This window comes from Varanus komodoensis, unplaced genomic scaffold (assembly GCF_004798865.1).
Source record: "Varanus komodoensis strain SLA01 unplaced genomic scaffold, ASM479886v1 scaffold5, whole genome shotgun sequence".
Classification (NCBI taxonomy): Eukaryota; Metazoa; Chordata; class Lepidosauria; order Squamata; family Varanidae; genus Varanus; species Varanus komodoensis.
Window position 1 is genome coordinate 3,436,453 of NW_025336087.1, and position 20,359 is coordinate 3,456,811.

General features: G+C 43.1%; 3 protein-coding genes across 5 annotated transcripts; all 3 read right to left on the reverse strand.

Moving 5' to 3' along the window:
• Positions 1–646: 646 nt before the first annotated feature.
• Positions 647–7,897, reverse strand: LOC123031454 (tigger transposable element-derived protein 1-like). The gene is made up of 2 exons (XM_044446456.1): positions 7,601–7,897; positions 647–7,570 (listed from the first exon to the last, which is right to left on the reverse strand). The coding sequence occupies exons 1-2, from the start codon at positions 7,793–7,795 to the stop codon at positions 6,092–6,094; spliced, it is 1,674 nt and encodes a 557-aa protein (XP_044302391.1). The 5' UTR covers positions 7,796–7,897; the 3' UTR covers positions 647–6,091.
• Positions 7,898–8,244: 347 nt separating this feature from the next.
• On the reverse strand, positions 8,245–13,018 carry LOC123031455 (molybdopterin synthase catalytic subunit-like). The gene is made up of 4 exons (XM_044446457.1): positions 12,897–13,018; positions 10,698–10,851; positions 9,528–9,651; positions 8,245–8,382 (listed from the first exon to the last, which is right to left on the reverse strand). Exons 1-4 carry the CDS (start codon positions 13,015–13,017, stop codon positions 8,314–8,316), a joined length of 468 nt encoding a protein of 155 aa, XP_044302392.1. The 5' UTR covers position 13,018; the 3' UTR covers positions 8,245–8,313.
• LOC123031456 (molybdopterin synthase sulfur carrier subunit-like) lies at positions 8,245–20,248 on the reverse strand. Of its 3 annotated transcripts, none has more exons than XM_044446458.1 (5): positions 20,122–20,225; positions 16,843–16,964; positions 15,697–15,843; positions 12,897–13,024; positions 8,245–8,382 (listed from the first exon to the last, which is right to left on the reverse strand). In XM_044446458.1, exons 1-3 carry the CDS (start codon positions 20,131–20,133, stop codon positions 15,717–15,719), a joined length of 261 nt encoding a protein of 86 aa, XP_044302393.1. In that variant the 5' UTR covers positions 20,134–20,225; the 3' UTR covers positions 8,245–8,382; positions 12,897–13,024; positions 15,697–15,716. The 3 variants fall into 3 exon arrangements, with proteins under 3 accessions (XP_044302393.1, XP_044302394.1, XP_044302395.1); XM_044446459.1 differs by lacking the exon at positions 8,245–8,382 and adding an exon at positions 11,160–11,696 and having other exon boundaries at positions 20,122–20,248; XM_044446460.1 differs by lacking the exon at positions 8,245–8,382 and adding an exon at positions 11,160–11,696 and having other exon boundaries at positions 12,881–13,024.
• Positions 20,249–20,359: the final 111 nt, after the last annotated feature.

Consider the following 20,359-nt stretch of genomic DNA (forward strand, 5'->3'; position numbering starts at 1 on the left):
ATACAGGATTGTGGTGTTGAGGGAGTAGGGATGGGTTTTATGATTAGCTCCTTCAATTCTACCCCCCTTTTTATGTCCTTATCCATTTGTTAGAGAGAATTATGTTTGACCAATGTTATCCAAGCTTGGGGCAGCTTCAAACCCAGCCATTGGACTCTTGCATTCTTTAATCCTAGTTAACATACCAGTACCAGTGAACTAATATTGGCCCTAGAGGCAAAACATTTCAAACCTGGGAACTGAACACCCCCATTGCGGGATGGTTGGGTACCCATCCCCTCTCCCTTCCCCATCTGAGTGTACATTTTCACTATCTTTAGATACAACAATCTTTCCTTTTTTATGTTCAGGTGTAAACTGTTTTGCCTTCATGTATGTATATTTGCACTTTGTTTTACAGAATGTTAGAACAACAACAGATGTACTGAATTGGGTGTTTTTAAATAAAGACTGAGCTTGAGTACATTTGAAACAAGCCTAGTGTAGATTTCTTATGCTGAGTGCAAAATTCATTTTCTACACACCTGTTCAGTGTGGGTGGATCCTGTACTCTTATTTTCCTGTGATTAGAGTGCTTCTCGCCATTTTGCTGGGGAATGTATTTTATGAGTAAAATGTGCATAAAAAGGAAATCTGTGGGAAAGTATGCAATGCAATTAAAACATGTTTATTGCAACATTTATTATTGGAAGAGCTGTATTCAAACATTAGGAAAACATAATGGGTGTTTGTTTCCATGAAAACAGAAACAATTTACAGTTAACTTTTACAAATGAAACAAAAAGTCAGCTTTACTTTTTTTTTTAGTAAATATGGAAAGCCTGTAGGTTTTCATAGCAGTCTCCTCGCTAATACAAATGCACAGTAAAGAACCAAAAAATGTTTTTTATGATGCTCTTCAAAAAGACTCACCGTGCAACTTCAGTTCTAGATCTTTCTGCACTATTCAAGTTTAAATGAGAACTTTGGGAACTTTTTCAACTTCCCATAAATGTTTGCACATCAGAACCTTTCAGCAGCTATGTTTGGAGTTCTTTTTATTTTCCACTTTACTTACTGCTTTAATGCAAGAATGGGCACCTTGCATCTTTCACAGATTTTTTTCTGGCTGAGGGCAAGAAAAGAAAATGGGAGGTAGGAAAACAAGTGAAAGGCAAACCAGAGCAACAGGGCAGAAATAGCAGAGAAGCCTCCCACAAGAACCCTCATTATCCAAGCAGATCCTGAATCCGAGCAAGATTTTCTATCTATTTTAAACTATATACAGAGTTCGATCCTGCCTTACTCATACTTAAAACACTGAAAGTGGATCAAGTCAATGTCTCATTTATTTCAGTAAGTCTACTCAATATCTCGATTCTAAGCATGATTAAGTTGGATCAAGCTTCTCTTGCCCTTCTCTTGTTTTGTAAGAGTACATAAACTGTTTGGTGTATCCATTAAAAATTACAGCATGTTGCAGTCTTCTAACAAAATACAGATCATTTAATAATCAGCTCTTAATGAAGGCTCAGTATTGCCTGAAGTAAATATAAGTGCTGTATGTAAACAAAATAAACAATTTCTTTAAAAGGCAATAGCTTTTTATATCAACATTCTTCTAGCATTATAAATTTACACAGAACCCCGTCAAAATATATGAACGCATGATCATGTAAGTCTTCAAACCCTACTGAAGGCACTTGATTAATTTTGCCTGAAACAGCATTTGTCAAACTATTTTATTCTTTAGCTTTTCCCACTGACTGATAATTTTGAATTTGCAGTACCTCTAAGACTGCAAGTCTGTCACAGCTTTAAAGTATCCTGTATATGGCAAAAAAGTAAAACTCTTTTCCCTGAAGCTATTCCCTTGTTTTCAGCCCAGCATATTGTTGTGGCAGCTTCCATGCTCTAATGGAGTCTGAAAGTTCCACCGTTATTGCTAATATACCGTTACTCAAAAATGGGTTTGCGCTGTCAGTGTAAAATACCTATAATTAATTTTAATTATGTAATGCCCAATTCAATGCCCACCAGCCCCTGAATTCGGAGACTTACAGGCATCCTTGGCAGGGTGAGAGAAGTACAGACTCTATCTTCATCACCCCATTCTTCCCACCCTGCAGGTGAGCTCGATGGTTGATTTCAGTTGTCAAACTGGGGCCCTTGGGATGGGAAGATGGCTGGAGCGCCAAGCTTCTTCCCTCTCTCAGCCCTTCTCCAGGTTTGCTCTGATGGTCTCAGAGACGTAGCCACTGCTGTTCTTTTCATGCCAGCTGTGAGGTGGGCAGGAGGTCCAAGCATGGATCCCAGTTTCTGTCCTGACCTCATACCTGGGAATCTGAATGATTCCATGGCCACTGTCTAGGTCTCATAGGATCTCTCCGGCCAGTGAGCAATCCCACAGTAATACTGAAATTATATTTATGCGGGTTAACCACCAGAAAATATCTTCTGAATATACTACTATAGTACCAAAATATTTGACTTAGAATTATTTCCAGGTGACTGGAATAAAAATGTACTAAAAACCAATGTGTTTCCAACTGCACAGCATTAAAGACTTGACTATTTAGAAAAATGATTGTCTTCACAAAGCCTCCACTTGCTAGTGGCAAACACAAAAACCTCTGAGCGGAAAACTCTTAGCATTAAACATGCCTAAACTGTTACTAAATTAGAACCTTACAGGGATAAAAACAAAATTTAAACTTCTCTTAGAAGTTCTAGAAATGAACAATCAGCCTAGTGAAACAGCACAATGATAAGACTTTATACACTGCTAAAGGGCACAACCCAATGGAGTTGTTGGCTTTTCTTCTAAGCCTGCACAGAACCGTGTCTTGCATGTGCTTCAAACACTTCACTTGAACTACATGACCATGAAACTGAACAGCCAAGGAAAATGGGAATGCTTACGTAATGAAAAAAAAATGTGATACCACTCAAGGATACAGGGCAGTATCAGTTTCCTAGCAATTAAGAATGTGCTAAAGCTGGATTTTTAAATATATATATACATGCATTCACGGTTATTCATGTTCACACTGCCTGCATTTGGATGTCATCATAAACTATGGTTTATCGTGGTTGCAGGCTCACACACTCACCAACACATATGCCGGACACACTTCTAGTTTTTATTAGATGCTGTTTGTCATGTCATCCTGATCCAGCAAACTGTGGTTATTCCTAACAAGCTTGTCTGAAACACAACTACGAACTATGGGTGTGGCACCGGGTAGTTTCTACCAAACTATCATTACAGTTAAGCTTGGTGTATGGTTTAGATGACATACTCAACTGTGGTTATTCTGAAACATGTCCTTCTTCTCCTTGTGACTGTATTAGAAGGGGAAGAGGGGATTGCATGAGTCAAGAGGGAGAGTGGCCTGTTGTCATGGTAAGCCATGGCCGTTCATGACACCTAAATAGAACTACTGACTGGGTTCATGCAACACAACAAGCTACAGCGAGTTTCTTACGTTGTGATGTCATCTGAACCCAGTTGTGGTATTTCAGCATGGCACATTTAGCCTTTAGAAACTATAAAGAACCATTCCCCTCCTATGGTTCCTGCTTACTACTATGGTTTCTTATGACATCTGAAACCTATGGGTATTTTCAGGAAAGGGAGGGGAAAGGAAGGCTGCCCTTCATGCTCCTCCAAAGGGATGAGAAGGGACAAGAACAGGTGAAGGGTAAGAGAAGCCAGCGTGTGGGATTGAGCACTGAAGAATGAGGGAAATGAAGTCTATAGGGAAGACATACAAAGCAGGTATGGGTGAAAGGGAGAGCTGGCATGGCATGTTTACAGTATTGGACTGGGAATATTAGGTTCCAGTCCTCGCTTAGCCCTGAAGGTCACTGGTGACTATGAGGCAGTCACTCAATCTCAGTCTAATCTACTCACAAGGATGTTGCTGTTCTTCTGAGGATAACAAATAAACTAGAAGAGAATTGTGTAGGTTACCTTGAGTTCTCACAAAAGGAATAAAGGGTGGGATATAAATTGATAGTAATGTACAAGAAATGTATTATCAGTGAAACAGGAAATGCATGAGGGACAGAAAATAGAACTCCAGGGCAGTTTAGATGCTAAAAGGAGGACAGGTAGATATAAGCCAATATGGATGGATTCCAGAATGTGCCATCTCTGGGAATGAGAATGAATGTCTGGTGCACTGAAAAAGAGAGATGCTTCCATGCCTTATTATTAAGGTGTGGGAAGAATATTCATAAAAAACAAGTGAATACTGGTGTGCAAGACGGAGGGTAAAGTATGTCCACACACAGGCTATCTGAGGGCATAAATGCATGGAGAAGTAAAGTCTTATTTGATACGTCTGTGGTGCCTCCATGAAGTCACACCTCAGTAGATCTTCCATGAAGAACGAACGGCTAGGATAAGAGGGGATGTGGGTAAGGATGCTTCAATGTAGACAATAATCACAGCAGGGAAAGATTATTTCTATGGGAAGGTGTGTGATCTGAACCTGGTGCCCGAGCTCCATAATGGCCTGGATGAAGACCAATAAACTGAGACTCAATCCAGACAAGACAGAAGTACTGTTGGTTGGGGGTCACTTGGATGGGTTGAATGCCTCTGCCCTGTCCTGGCTGGGGTCCTGCTCCCACTAAAGCACAAGGTCTGCAATTTGGGGGTGATCCTGGATCCAAAACTCCCACCTGAGCCCATGTGGTGGCCAGCAGCACCTTCCTCCAACTGCAGCTAATATACCCATTATGGCCATCTTTCCACAGACAAAGCCTAGCCACAATCACACAAACCCTGGTAACATCCCAACTGGAGTATTGTAACGCTCTTTACATGGGGGTGCCTTTGAAGACACTCCAGCTGGTTCGAAATAGGGCCAAGGGAAAGTTGACAAGGACTAGTCTGCAAGTCCATATTAAACCAGTTCTATAGCAACTACAATGGCTACCAGTGGAAGTCTGGGCCTGATTTGAAATGCTTGTACTTACATATAAACAGCTTGGGTCCTGAGTACCTAAAGGATCATCTTCTCCTGTATGTCCCTATCCTTAAGATTGAGCCAGGAAGTCCTTCCTGGGGAGCCATCCCCTAGAGAGGTGAGAGGGATACTGCCTAGAAGGGTCTTCTCTGGAATAGGCTTGGCAGAGAGGTGTGCCTGGCACCGATGCTGTTAGCATTTCAGCAGCAGGCAGACTCACCTTTTCTCCAGTTATTTTAACAATGAATTTTAATGGCTATCCAGTTCCAAAATTGACCCATGTTGGTTTTATTCAATTTTATTTTAAATTGCTTCATTTAATTGTAATTTTGTAATTGTAATTTTACACATTTTTTAATGTTTGGACTATGTTTTGTTATTATGTTTTGAACATGTTGATTTAATGTGACTTATTTTAAAATTGTATGTAGTTTTATATTGTGAGCTGTGCAAAGAGCCCAGATATGGGCTACTGTAGTGGCATATGAACCATTAAATAAATAATAAAGATCCATTTATTAAAAAGCTGTTCTGGCTGAGGAGCATGGGGAAAAAGGATAAGGGGGACAGGAAAAGCCCGAGGAACTGTACAGACCAATCAGGAAGGGGCAAGGAGCAAAATATCTTGAGAATAAACACCAACGGAATATGGGCCAACAGTAGAACTAAGCAAGGTGACGTGTTAAATAGCTGGGACGTAATAACCACTTGATCATCTATCTGTTAGACCAAGGTAAAGACGCACAACCCACAGTAACCACACGGTGTTGCTTTTCATGAGGTGTGAATGTGCTCACTGTGCCTGCATGAATGACAAAAAGTAATTTGCCTTGCAAAGGCTACCATAACCAAAAAAACCCATACAGTGGTACCTCAGTTCACAAACTTAATCCACTCCACGATTCTGGTTGCAACCAGAATTGGTCGTGAACCAAGTCACATTTCCCCATAAAGTTCAATGTAAATAAGGTTAATCCATTCTGTAAATATTTTTTTAATCACAAGATTTGAAAGAAAGTAACAAAGAACAACAAAGTAACAAAGTACAGTATGTTAAGAGAACACTAACCTAGATGGGGGTAGGTTGTTTTGAAGGAGAGTCCCCCTCCATAAGGACACTGGGGAGATCTCTTTCAGGGGTTTCCTCTCTTCTGTCTCTTAGCTGCAGGGTCAATTTTGGCAAAAAATCTGTCTGAAGCCACTTGTTTTTTCCTGCGCTGCATGACCCTCCAGAAATGAGAGACCACGTTATCGTTCATCAGATTCAACACTGTGTTTGTTACAGTTATGTTGGGGTGGTGCTTCTCAAAGAAATCCTGGCACTCATTCCATTTTTTCATAATGGATTGTATCACATCACTGCTAACCTCCCTGCCTTCCTCTTCCTCAGTGGAATGCTCCTCAGCAAGTGCCTTCTGCTGCTCACTCTGGAGTTCAGCAAGTTCTTCTGCCGTCAGCTCCTCCTTATGGTCCTTAATAAGCTCCTCTATGTCTGCACCATTGACGTCCAGACCCATACTCTTGCCCAGGGACACAATCTCCTCCACTATCTGTGCGTCAGACCCTTCAAAGTTGAACTCAGTGACACATTCAGTGACACATTCTGGCCACAGTTTCCTCCAGGCTGAGTTTAAGGTCCAGTACGTGACATCTTCCCAGGCTTTGTCAATGAAGTTGATGCAGTGGAGGACATTGAAATGTTCCTTCCAGAACTCTTCCAGAGTCAAGGACGTCTCTTCAGTGACATTAAAACACCTGCTGAAGAGCGCCTTTGTGTACAGCTTCTTGAAGTTGCAGGTCACTTGCTGGTCCATGGGCTTCAGAAGAGGGGTCATGTGGGAGGGGAGGAACTTGACCTTTATGAAGTCATACTCAGTGTCCATATCATCCACCAAGGCTGGAGGGTGTGCCGGGACATTGTCCATCAGAAGGAGGCACCTTTCAGGCAGTTGGTTGTCAGAAAGATATTTCTTAACGGTGGGTGCGAACACCTCATACAGCCATTCCATGAACAACTGCCTTGTGACCCAAGCCCTCGCATTGGCCCTCCACATGACAGGCAGTCTGGCCTTGTTCACATTCTGTTCCTTGAATGCACGAGGGGTCTGGGAATGGTACACCAGTAGTGGCTTAATCTTCAGATCGGCGCTTGCGTTCGCACAAAGCAAAAGGGTCAATCTGTCCTTCATGGGCTTGTGCCCCGGCAGTGCCATTTCCTCCTGTGTGATGTAGGTTCTGTTCGGCATCTTTTTCCAGAAGAGCCCTGTTTCATCGCAGTTGAACACTTGTTGAGCGACAAATCCTTCTGCTTTCAGGAATTCCGCAAATTCTTTCTTGAAGGCTTCTGCAGCGGCCTTGTCAGAACTGGAAGCCTCACCATGTCTTACCGCACTGTGGAGGCCACTTCTCTTTCGGAAATTATCAAACCACCCTCTACTGGCTTTAAATTCAACCCTTGCTGCACTCGTAGAGGGATCTTTTTGCAGTAAATCACTGTGCAATTTCCTGGCTTTTTCACAGATCATAGCTTCAGTAACACTATCACCTGCCAGCTGTTTCTCATTCAACCACACTAACAAAAGTTTCTCCACCTCTTCCAGCACTTGAGTCCTCTGCTTGCTAAACAGCGTTACTCCTTTTGCCACATCAGCTCCTTTGATGGCATCTTTACTCTTTAAAATAGTTGAGATTGTCGACTTCGCCATCTTGTACTCAAAGGCCAGATCAGTCACACGGATACCACGCTCATGCTTTTCTACTATTTCCTTCTTCAATTCAATGGTTATTTTCCTCGAAACCTTTTTAATATTCTTGCTCTGCACTTTCTTTGGAGCCATTATTCAGCAAGCTTCACAGCAAGTGACGGCAGGTCTGTCTGCAAGTGCAAGCAGGGAAGATTTCCGCGATTGTGGTCGTCACCTGATGCGGAGTTCGTGAACTGAGGCAAATTTTTTCCGAATTTCCTGTTCACAACCCGATTTGGTCATGAATTGAAGCATTCGTGAGCTGAGGTACCACTGTATATTGCAAGAACATAAAAGATCAAATAGGAAACAATTAAGAATTTCCTACATTTTTCATTGACAAGGAATATCACAGATGCTGAAAGGAGAGGTGATTTTCAACATAATCTTTAGAATATGGAGGATCAAAGTTTACAGGAGCTTCTTGTTTCTGATATGCTCATGAGGGGAGGGAAGAGGAGAGAGAATATGACCTCAAGTCCTAAACAACTAGCTACTTTGCAATGCATCATATATTTAATATGATTAATCAGACACCTGACCAAAATCTAAATGTCTTCTGTATTATTATAAAACAGACAGGCAGTTTCAGAGAACATGTTATGAGAGTTCTATTTTTCTGTCTTGGCCCAAAAGCACTCCTTGTTTTCTTTCCAAGACGATTCCTCTTCATAGACCTCCTGCAAGCAAGAAGCACTGTGGATGAGAACTATGCAAGTTATACTGAAGAACAGTTTATTCAGTGTGAACAACCAAGAGGAAACTATTTTGTCCAGTATACAGAATGCAGCAAATTTACTCATTTATTAAATTTATATCCCACCTTTTCTTCTTTAAAGACCTTAAAGCAGCTTACATCATTCTCCTCCCGCTCTTCTCAATTTTATCTCCACCACAACCCTGTGATGTAGGTCGGGATGAGAATCTGTGGCTGGCCCAAAGTCACCCAGTTGGCCCCATGGCTAAGCGGGGACTAGAACCCAGATGGTCTGAGTCCCAGACCCCTCCTCTTAACCACAGCACCATGCTGGCTCTCACACATTTTTCACCACACACTGTCAATTCTGGTATTCCAATAAAGCATAAAACATCCAAGGCAAACTTCAGGGAAGCAATTTTAAACAAGTAATTTGCACGCAAGGTCAGGGGATAACAACGGGTTGTATATATCCAAGGCTCTCAATTGAAAGTAAAAATTCTAAATAGCCCTGTGTCCTCTGGGAAATAAACCTGAGGACTAGTAGAATGTGAGAGTTCCCCTGGACACCACGAAGAAGCTCCACTCAATCACAGCTTTGACCACAGAAGGATCTGTTTCACAACTTTACGTTAAGCAATTGCCTGAATCAAATTAATGAGGTATGTCTTTGTAGTACACTTTAAAAAATGCTGCAGTGAAATTCACTAGGCACCTATGTACATGTATAGAACAGCCTAGCAAATTTGCCTTTGTTACTATTCTTTAAAATATTTCTTCACAGAATCACATGCTGGTGTCAACAGTTCATTACAATAATTAAAACAGAAATATCTATTGGGTTCAGTATTAAAACCAGCAAATGTCCCAGTGAACAAGGTGAGTGCCAAAGCATGGTCAAAGATGGTACATTTTGCCACGTCAAGGGGAGAGATCTCAAGAGTGCAGGTGGGGGGGGGGGGGGGGGGGGTGGACCAAAATCAGACTTTTCCCTGCTTACTGTCAGACATACATGTATGGACAAGAGCGTCAAAAAAAGGTCCCTTGTCTCTGGAAAGCATGCAAGGCAGAATTGTGCATTATTGTGCTTCCTTCCTTCCTTTCTTCCTTGCCTGGAGTCACACATACCTTTTTCCATATAGGGACAGTTGCTTTCAAAGTATTGATGCAATACTGCACTGCCTCAAGAGATTCTGCTCTGTGAGGCGAAGAGATTGCGACCATCACGCTTGCTTCGCTAACCGGAACTGAACTACAGAAGAAGCGAAAAGTAGCATCAGCTCTTGCTTTTATCCACATTAGATTGATCTTTAGAGGGCTAAATAAAGGTCTTTCTCCTAAGAGGAAGACACAAGGCATGCAAAAACAAGCCATGCTCAAGGAATCTTAGAACAGACAGAAGCTGTATGTCCCTCTTGGAAAAGTACAATTCCACAGCAAAACAGATTAAGAACAACTGGAGATGGAGAACTTGCAACAACAGGGTATGTCAGTAATGGACAGAGGTGGACAAATGGGAGATATCAGCAAAAGCCTAGGCGGCCTGGGACAGCTCTGCCTTCAAGCAACATAGCAAGGAAGACTGCACTTCCCACACCTCCACTGAACTAAACTGTTGTCGTACCCTAGCCTAAAAGGTTCCAGCAGACTGCAATGTATATAACCAAGAATGTCATCTTATTTCGTTCAGAGATCGTGAACCTATGTACCTGCAGATGTTGCTGGAACACAAGCTTGTGTTCCAAGCAGCCAGTGAGTGGTCATTTGCAGGCCTAACTCAGACTTCAGTCTTCCTCCAAACTGAGGGCCTGTTTCTCTTTGCCTTCCCACATTTTTGTCTCCTCCCTCTCTTAGCACCTGCAACTGTGTGTCCCATCCATTCCTCATCTTTCATAGGAGAGCATCCTTTACAGGCAAAAGGTCCCAGACTCCATCCCAGGATACCCTGTTGCATCAGAGGTACACGGATCACAGTCAAAAGGTGGCCTACAGTTGTGGGTTGTGCCCCTTCCTTTTCCCCACAGTAGAGAGAAAGGGCCACTTACACCGGTGACAAAATAATCGGCACTAGATGGACATAACAGGATTCAAAGGCACATGAACATTAAATACTCTGCTGTTTAGATAAGTTTAATAAGATAGCAGGTGATGGGCAAACATTTCTGCTAATTACAGCAGAAAACAATCCGACATGAGGCAGTTCCTCATCCCAAAGGCAGGCCCACTTCCTTGAAAAGAAAAGCCAAGTAAACCAAGCACATGCCACAGGAAGCGCATATGTCTTTTGTCCATACGTACCCCAGTCTGTGATATATTGCTATATGTTTTACTGAGGGCCATTTGGATCTAATGTCTGTGCATATTTTCTTTAATTCCGCTTCTGCCATGGGTGCATATGCTTCATATTCTAATTTAATGACTTTTTTCCCCTCAGAATGATTCCTGGTAGTGCCTGAAACAAAAGGACACATTCCATCAGACCCACCACCCAGTGTGATCCCTCGGAGCTTCTCCAAAGTGGAATTCAGCTTGAAAAAAGATCTGCACTCCCTCTATATGCAAACTGGCAGACACTTGAGCACTGAAACTTGCACTGCAAACTGTGTGGAATGCAAACCGCGTGTCCATGAGAATTACCCAGCGTCTTATGCCTGTGACTACAGTGAAATTGTAGAGCTTCATTTAAAAGAGAGACGTTTGTGACAAGGAAAGATCTTCATTCATTTTGATTCAGAACCTTTAACCTTAAAAGCAGATTAATTCATTATAAAGCCAAAGTGGTTTCATTGCAGTAGATTCAGATTGCACAGAATAATGATCGCACAGGTTTTATACAGGAATAAAAGGGATGCAGAATAAGAAATGTGCTTGCAACACTGACATCCATAAGACCAAATTTTGATTTTCTTTGTGGCAAAAGACAAGCACATTCAAGTCATTAAAATGAAGTATAATTTTTTTTTGTATTGTTAGTGATGTTATACTGAAATTTAGCATGTATTCAGTAAGTTGAGTATTATTTAGTTACTAAGTTATAAATAGGTTCATTAATACATTTATAAATAGTTTATCATTGCAACATTAGTTGTAACATTTTGTTCAAATAAAATGTATTAAATGATACATATTTATTAATGGTTTCCGCACTGATTTTCCACACAGAGAACAGTTCTTCAAATAAGTTGAAAAACACTGGATTAGTGGATAGTGTTGCACTTGGGCTTGGGAGAGCCAGGTTCTAGTTCCACAGGGTCAAGAAGGTCACTTTGGGCCAGCCAATGACTGTCAACCACAGCACTGTTAAGATAACATGGAGAAATAATGTACATATTGAAGTGCACACACATATGTATATATTAGGAAAATGTACACGTGAAAATGCATTATTTTAGAATAAAGTATTTGGGAAAATATGTGCCTACTAAAACCAAGAATGCACTAAATTGTGTATTTTATAAGAAATATTATGAAACTGCATGCAAATTTTGCTACAGCAATTTGGGGGATAGAATATTATTATATTTATTTATATCCCACTTACTTCCAGAGATTAGGACTCATAATCAGAATACGTAATTCTGACTGTAAGCCGTCCCGAGATGCCGAGGCATGTGGGGACGGCATAGAAAAGTTTTAAATAAATAAAAATAATCAGGTGCAGCAACAAGCAAAAACAAACTTATGGTTAAGGAAAAAGATAAACTGTGTGAATCTGAAATTGACAGATGGGCCATCCACAAGGCTATCATGAGTATGCTAACCACATGCGCTGAAACCCACAATGTGCTTCAACTACACAGAAAAGATGCTATAGAATACAAGATTTTTGCAGAGGAAGAGAGGCTGTGAAGACACATCTGTAGATGCGGTGAAATTGGGATATGTGGTAAGGCACAGCACCGTTGGCTACCATAACTGTGACACAAGTGTGGGAAGTACTCAGCCACATGCTAGATAGAATTGGCTAGTGGCACACAGCATCATGGGTTTCTGCAGCTGTGCTCAATGCTTAAGCCTTCTGTATGTGCACATATACATGCATTTCTCTCATTCATCCTAAGAGCATAAGAAAAGCAGCGCTATATCGACCAACAGGCCATCTAGTCCAGCACTCGATTCATGTGGTGGCAAACCAGCTGCATGGATAGAAGAGCTTCACCTGCCCAAGCTCTTCATCAACTGGCGCATGCAGATATGCTGCCTCCGATAATGGAGCAGCAAGGCAAAGACACCTGGCAATGCGCATCACCTGGCAATGCCACACCATGCATGATCCCAGAATCCAGTCTACCTCTGGTTTTCCAGAAACTACTCTGAACCTCGAGGTTTACAATTCTGCTGAGGACACAACTGAAGTTCATGTTTCTCTTCTGCTCTGGGTTTGTCCCACTCCAACCATGTGCCTCCTTCTGTCTACCCCATGGATGCACACTTGGCCCGCTTCCTCTGTATATAGACTGGGATTGTCAAAAACAACTTACTGTTCATCCAGCCTACCTACAAACAAAGACACAGCCCCACAGCAGGGAGAGATCACCCGTGATGAAATGTCATCTGCCGAAAGCTTCTCATCGTTCAGCTGAAAAAAGTCCTTGGGCTCTTCCTCACCTTCATTCATGATTTTTCTAGAATTAAGTTGTGACAAAATTACTATTCCAGTTAATAGGATCATTTGCAAGATGCTACCTGTACTGCAAGGGCAGCTGTCTCCAAGCCAGTGTCTTCCTGATGTGTTAGACTACATTCCTCATCCAAGAGCCACCCTGGCTGGGAATAGTAGACGCTGTAGCCCTACACATCTGGAGGGTACCAGTACAAGAAAAAAATGTGCCCTGGGGATGAGATTTTCCAATGTAACATCCATGATGACAATCAACATGCTCATTCCATGAATATGGCCACCCCATCAAGAAAGCCTTCAGACTATGGGGTGGCATAAAAATGTAATAAGTAACTAAATAAAGTAGGTTACACATCTGCTTACACACCACACTTTAGGCTTTTTGACTGCCTTTAGAAACAGCATTTGTTGTACAGAAATACAACTATTCTTGGGCACTATGGATTCTGCAATTGAATGCAGAGATCTTTATCTCTAAATTCAGTCCATACTACGTATTTCAGTTTCTAGCCCTTCTATTCCATTAATTGTAGGCAGTATACTACAGCTTCCAACAAAAGGAGCCATTTAAAAAGGCAGCTTCTAAGCATGCCAAACAACCCTCAGGTAATATGCTTAAACCTGGCAAAATAAAATTGAGATGGGCTGCAACTTGTTAAAATCATCCAGTAGGGTTTAAACAACCCCCTCATTTATGGAAAACACGAGAGGAAACTGCAGCAAGTGTGCCCGTGCTGGGCAGGAGGACCCCTGCAGATTGCCCGAGGAGTTCTCCCCTCCTGAAAAAGTCCGAGACAAATACTATCTGCACAAACGCCAGGCCCCTTCACTAAATGTCCGGCCTGAAGGAGACACAGCCAGTGGCTAGACCATGAATGGAGCTACCTGACACAAGCCTCTTACACATGTGTTCAATATGTGAGAGGGATTTGTGTAGGCCTCACATCTGCCCCCAGAACAGGAGTGCCTAACTTCAAACATCCGAGTCACTCGGCTTGCCCGGATGACCATGCGCTCCCTCATGGATCCCACCACCTTCTCCCACTGATCATTTCATGATTTCCAGCACATGTGTAGTTTTCCCCACACTGAAAAGGTTGGCATACCTCTCCTAAGGGCTAGTTACTGACAGGGTGAGCGTTAAGGTAAAATACACTGGTGTTTTCCATTAACCCCATTTGCCTTTGGCCCCTGCTCACAGCTGGAAGGCCACCACAGAGAATGCCTCCCAAACTGAACTGGGTCATCACGTTGAAAAGGGTTCAATGCCTCTCCTCAGACATTGGGTGGAAAGCATGGAAAAAGCTTCAATTGATAAGGCCTGGCCAAGCTTCCTATAACCACAGCTCCCCAATTAAAGGGAATTTCTCAGAAAATAGTGGTATCTTCTTTGTTAGTAGAGCTACTTATCCACTGCAGCTTTTACTTTGAGCTTTAAGCAGTCCATCAAGACCATCAGTGACTTTCAAGTGGCCTGGTGTGTGGTGGAGATAGGGGCAAAGGAAGGGTTGAGAGCAACCAATTTCTTATTGCTGGCAATCTTGTAAACTACCCAGAACGCTTTGGTTACCAGGCAGTATATAAACTTGATAAAAAATAAGTCATCATTTTTCTCCTCCTTTTCAGACCATTAGTCTCTCAAACTGGCTGGCAACAATTCAAAAAAGGCTGGCGAGGGTGGGGGGGGCGGACCTGATATCAGGCTTACAAACTAAAGTGACAATAAACAGACAGGAAGAGGAATGAAGGAAAAAAGGAACAGGTGAGAGATCACTTTTTCAAGGCCAAAGCAGAAGTGGGTGCTTAAATAAACACGGGCCAGGTAGATTTTCCCTGGCTGGTCTTTTGTTTCAATCCCACGTGGTCACTCCTGTTCCTTTGACCAACAACGTGTTCTTTCCCCTTCCTCCAGCAAGCCCCAGGGCAAGAGTCAGTGGGAGCTGAGTTCTTTCTGGCAGGGAGAAGAGGAAAACTCCCTCCAGCCGCTCTGTCTTTGGCCAACAGATGAGCTGGGTTGCTCGTCCCCTAGTTTAGCTATCATTCCTGAGAAACTGGGGTTCAGGACCCCAAAGGCCCCCATTTCTTGGCTGATGGCAGAAACCACAGTATGATTCCCTTCTGCTCTCCTGTCCCAGGACAATGGTCAGTTCTAACTTATTTTTAACTATTGCCCCAGGACACATTTCCTGTATTTGAGCAGGCAAACAGCTTTGCAGTTGTTCCAACACCAAGTACACAGTTTGCCATTATTTTATTTATTTATTTATTAAAACATTTCTATGCCGCCCCATTCGCCGAAGCCTCGGGGTGGCTCACAACATAAAATTAAAATACAAGAAATAACAATATAAAATAAGTCGCCCTGGCCAGATAAAATAAGCAAATAATATTAACAATTAAAATGACGTTTGAATAAAAAGGTCTTCGCCTGGCGCCGAAAAACAAATAACGACGGCGCCAGGTGGACCTCTCTGGGGAGTGCATTCCATAGATTGGGCGCCACCAGAGAAAGCCCTCCTCCGAGTACCTACCCTCCTAATTTCTTTCACGGAGGGTTCCCGGAGAAGGGCCTCTCCCACAGATCTCAAGGGGCGGGCGGGCGTATATGGATGTAAGCGCTCCTCTGGCTTTCAGTGCTATTCAGTATCGATTCCTTTGGACCAAGGCATCACATACCTGGGGATGTCTTCCCAGAGTTAACCTCCGCTAATAGGTGGGATAACAGCCACTTCATCCCCCGAGTGGAGGACCAGCGGCTGATCCCCCAGAACTACGTATTCCTGCCGCACAGCAAAGACTACTTGATCCTGGATAGCAGCAAGTCTGAAAGAACAACATCAGGTTAAAGATTAATGTTTTGTTTGCTAACACTATTTCACAAGCACACCCAGGGCCCACCTCCTGCAAAAGCTGGATGAAGCTGCATATGATAGCCCAAATTTTAAATCAGTTACTGAAACCTGTCAATAAGTTTTCAAAGTGCCTACAGGCACTTTGAAAACTTGAGAAAGCAAGCAGGCTGGTAGCAAAAGAGGGTGGGGTCTCTCTCCTCTGCCTGCCCACATAGTTTCTGAACCTGCTGCAGCAGGAAAGGAAGAGAGACGGGTAGGAATGGATCCCCGAGCAGAAGACTTAAAAAAATAGGGAGCAATCCTATGGTGCCAGGCAACACCTGAGGAGCCACAAGATAGTTCAGATTCCCTGAGCTGAGTATGGAGACAGTGATCCAACCTCGGGGGGCGGGGGGAACTGGAGTTCCAGTCCTGCTTCCCCACCACAGCTAGCATGGAAAGGACCATGCATGGCTGCCCTCCAAAGTCAGGAACTCAGCCTCGGAGAGGGAGAAAAGGTGATGTTCAATGGGCAGGGAGGGGAAAAGACTGCAGGGGCAGGTCAACATCTATCCTGAGCCTCTGCCAGCCTCCTTCCCATCCCCTTTGAAATGCCTTTAGTGGGTGGGCAAAAAACCCTTCAAGGCAGAAGGCCAGGGAGGCAAAGGCTGCCTCTGCCGCTCCTCGCATTCTGCCCTGCATGATCATATGCCTCTAAGTTTGGGGATTTAGGAATATTGAGGATGCCCACCATAGGACATCTATCTTACAGGCTATACTACAGACTATTAACTTTGCAGGCTTACTTATAACACTGATCCCATTAGTTTCTTGGTCATGCTAGAATCTGGCAAGACAGTGTGACGTTAGGGCTCCAATCCTATGCATATGTGACCAGGAGTAAACCCAACCCCTTTGAACTCAGCAGCATTGCACTTTAAGAGTGTTGGGGTAGAAAAGCTGTTTGTTAAATAGGCAAAAGTCACAGTACCTCGAATGTCTCTTCACAATTTCTTCCCACAGCTGCAGAGATGTTATCTGTTGGGGCACAGATATGGTCTCTGTGCGGACGCCAGCTAATTCGGCACTTCTTGCAAAGTACAACACTACCACCTGTTTGTAAAGAGCTCATCAGACTGGTAATAAAACTTCAATCTCTACAGTAAATGCATATGCAAGTCATTCTTGAGTTCTTCAGAAGAAGGGGAGAGAACAACAGTAATATATCAGTCCTTTTCTTAAAAGCCACTTCATATGGTTTTCTTAGTAGGCATTGTACCTGATGATGTTGGTAACCAAGCAATGTATTTGATTCTGCATGTAACTACTGTGGCGAGGATTGCATTTGCCCAACACTGGAAGAGTGAAGAGCCACCTACCGACGAACTGATTTTAAATTGACTTTGTCTCTGAAGGAGAAAGAAGATATAGATTTCTATCAAGCTTGGAATTTCTTTTATTATTGGCTAGAGAAATGGAACTAGATTTAAATATGTTTATGGATTACCATAAAAAGAAAAAAATATCAGGGCCTGACCCAGTAGGTCTGATTATTTTAATGACTGATTTTTTTGTTGTTGTTGTTTCCTCTGTTAGGTTTGTTAATTAGTATAAAACAATAATAAATCTTTTTTTTTAAAAAAAAAGTCACTTCATTTGACTCTCAGTAACTCAGAGATCTATATGACAGGTCCTGTGTTAGTACTCACCTTATTACAAAGGAGCAACTGAGGCTGAGTCAGTAGCTTGCTTAAAGCCAAAACATCAAATGACCTAAGTCAAACTGTATGGATGTTTACTCATAAGTTCCACTGGATTCAATAGGACTTCTCCTCGAAGTGTGCATAAGATAAGTCAGGATGACCCCTTCCTCATTCAAAATTGCACTGAATCATACAAAGGTTTCTACCTTCCCCCTTTATTAAAATATGTTCAATGAGAGACCCCCAAATGTCATTAAAATTATTCTTGTTGGCAGCCCTTTTTTCACCTTAATACTACATGTTAACTTGTCATTAATAGCTATTGCCTGTTGACACTTGAGTGAGCACACAAATATGCAATCTACCCTATGCACTATGAAAACAGATTCATTTGAGTAGAGGGCAGACAAGACGAAGGAAACTGAAGACCAAGCAGAGTGAAAACAGTCTAGCAGTGAACTTAGAAGGCCTCACTTTGTGTCTCTGTTCATCAGGGACCAATGGAACAATCCTGGGTCTCCACTCCTTGTCTGAAAAGTGGGGAAATGATCCACATTCATTCTGCACTTATTAATGGGTCAGAGGAATGAATACAGTTAGAGAATCTGATGGTTCAGAATGAAGGATCAGATACTATCTAGAATTGTCAATTCCATATTGAAATTGGGCAAATGTATACAACAGGTGCATTTGTCAACAAGATGCACTGCATGATGGTATTTGTAATGTTCAGTGTGGAAGCACTTAACCACTGGGTAAAGGTAAAGGTTTCCCCTTGACATTAAGTCCAGTCATGCCTGACTCTAGGGGGCGGTGCTCATCTCCGTTTCCTGGCCAAGGAAGCCAGCGTTTGTCCGCAGACAGTCTCCGTGGTCATGTGGCCAGCATGACTAAACACGGAAGTGCACGGAACGCTGTTACCTGCCCACCGAAGTGGTACCTTTTTATCTACTTGCATTTGCATGCTTTCGAACTGCAAGGTTGGCAGGAGCTGGGATGGAGCAACGGGAACTCACCCCGTTGTACAGATTTGAACCGGCAACCACTGGGGCTCCTACTTAAAACACTGAATGCACCCTGCCCTAGGGCAGACTGCAATTTAATAGGTTGTATGTTCAATATAACCACCAAACAAAAATAATAACCTAAGTCCATAAATCTAGCCCAGGAATTACACTGACTACAAGAGGTCCATTCCCTTGCAATTCTCAATACGACAGGATCTCCCTCTCTCCTGTCTTGCATTGTCTGCTGGCTGCACTAAGCCTTAGTTTGCCATGGTAAGAACAAGATGGAAGCAAGCCTTGAACTTAAGCATTTTCGCCATAGAAAGACTGGACATGTTTGTTTCCATTTCAGATCAACCACAGTGAGTTCAGATGGCACAGTAAAACTGAAATTAATATACAACAGATGCAAAAGCTTCCAAACTCCTCCCAGGAGGCACCTTGCAGAAAAGAGGAAAGGAAGAGCATGCAATTTGCTCTCATTACACTAAACCACAGGTGTAAAACCTTGTGGCCCACAGGTAGCTACTCTCTGCAAGCTGCTACCACAAGAACTCTCCTGCTGCTTCCAAAGCTGGGCTGCTTCACTCAGTTTCACTGCTGTTCTTCCATTAGTCATAGTGCCAAAGGACCAAGCCCCAGAAATCAATGAAGAGTTGGAGAAGTTTTTCTCTCTCCAACTCCCAGTGACCCCTCCTCTGAGAATGCAGTTTTGTCGCCATCCTTAGTTTTTGCTTCTCCCAACCCATTTGTGGCTCCGGATCTGTGTATGCTGCCACTAACAGTTTTAGTGATCAGAAGATTTTATCACCTGGTTCATGCCATCAAAATACCCCATAATGCAAACAAGGCCCATCCAAATATCATCAGATAAAACATGACACTGATTCCTACTTGGAAGCAAGTTCCACTAACATCAGTTTGTTGAACCAGGTTTCTCAACAATAGGTATAAACTTTATACTACAAAGTGTCTATTGCAAAGTTGCAAAAAGCGGCAAGAAACCAACTGCACAACTGCTGAGAGAGAGAAAAGTTCTATAGTGCACACCCTTCCTGGCCAGACACAAAATAAGACACTTATTCTCTAAGTATGTACAAGAAATACCTTTATGAAAACATGTTCATGTTTCACTGTTGGCATGAGAGCAGCATATGGGTCATTTGCATTAAATAGTGCAATGGTGGGGGAAAAGTCTTTCGCAACATTGCAAGTTCACATTAAGGGAAGCTCAAGCACTATTGGCATGTGCTTTCCTGGTTCAGTTCTCCACAGGACAGACCCAAGGCAGGGTGTATGTAGGGCTACAGCCCCACAACCTATAGAATGGGGTCATGTGAAATAATAAATGAACTGAAAAACTAAAGTAGGCCCGTGCCTCTGAACACGTGGTCGGGTTTTATCGTTTCTGGGCAAACTGCAACCCTGGCACTTTCAGAAATTCACGCTTACTACGGAATGCATGCGAAGGACGCGCGTAGAAAAGGAAGGCCCAGCGGACCGAAGGAAAGCCTGTTTCACCGAGCAATCGAGGAGAACCAGGAGAAGGAAGCCGCGTACCTCGCAGTTCATGGACGCGCCGTCCTGGCTGGGCGGGCAGGCGAGCAAGCAGCTGCCGCGGACGCCCGAGACCAGCGGGGGAGCGCGGGCGCCTGCATTGGCTCCAGGCGTTACGGTTGCGGCGGCCTGGCCCCAGTGCGCCGCCTCCACGTGGCTCCACCTCTCGTGGGCTGGCTTTTCGCAGCGGAGCAGCCCCGGAAGCAAAGGGAAAGCCTTGGGTCGGGATTCGGTGTCGGAG

Excerpts from the sequence above, each read along its gene's own strand:
- LOC123031454 (XM_044446456.1), bottom strand. The coding sequence starts at position 7,795 with ATGGCTCCAAAGAAAGTGCAGAGCAAGAATATTAAAAAGGTTTCGAGG. Across the intron at positions 7,571-7,600 it reads CCATCAAAGGAGCTGATGTG|AGGACTCAAGTGCTGGAAGA; the intron begins GCAAAAGGAGTA and ends TTTAGCAAGCAG.
- LOC123031455 (XM_044446457.1), bottom strand. The coding sequence starts at position 13,017 with ATGAATGAAGGTGAGGAAGAGCCCAAGGACTTTTTTCAGCTGAACGAT. Across the intron at positions 10,852-12,896 it reads GGCTGTGTCTTTGTTTGTAG|GCACTACCAGGAATCATTCT; the intron begins GTAGGCTGGATG and ends CTTTTGTTTCAG. Across the intron at positions 9,652-10,697 it reads GCAATATATCACAGACTGGG|TTCAGTTCCGGTTAGCGAAG; the intron begins GTACGTATGGAC and ends CTTCTTCTGTAG.
- LOC123031456 (XM_044446458.1), bottom strand. Across the intron at positions 15,844-16,842 it reads ATTGTGAAGAGACATTCGAG|ACTTGCTGCTATCCAGGATC; the intron begins GTACTGTGACTT and ends TTGTTCTTTCAG.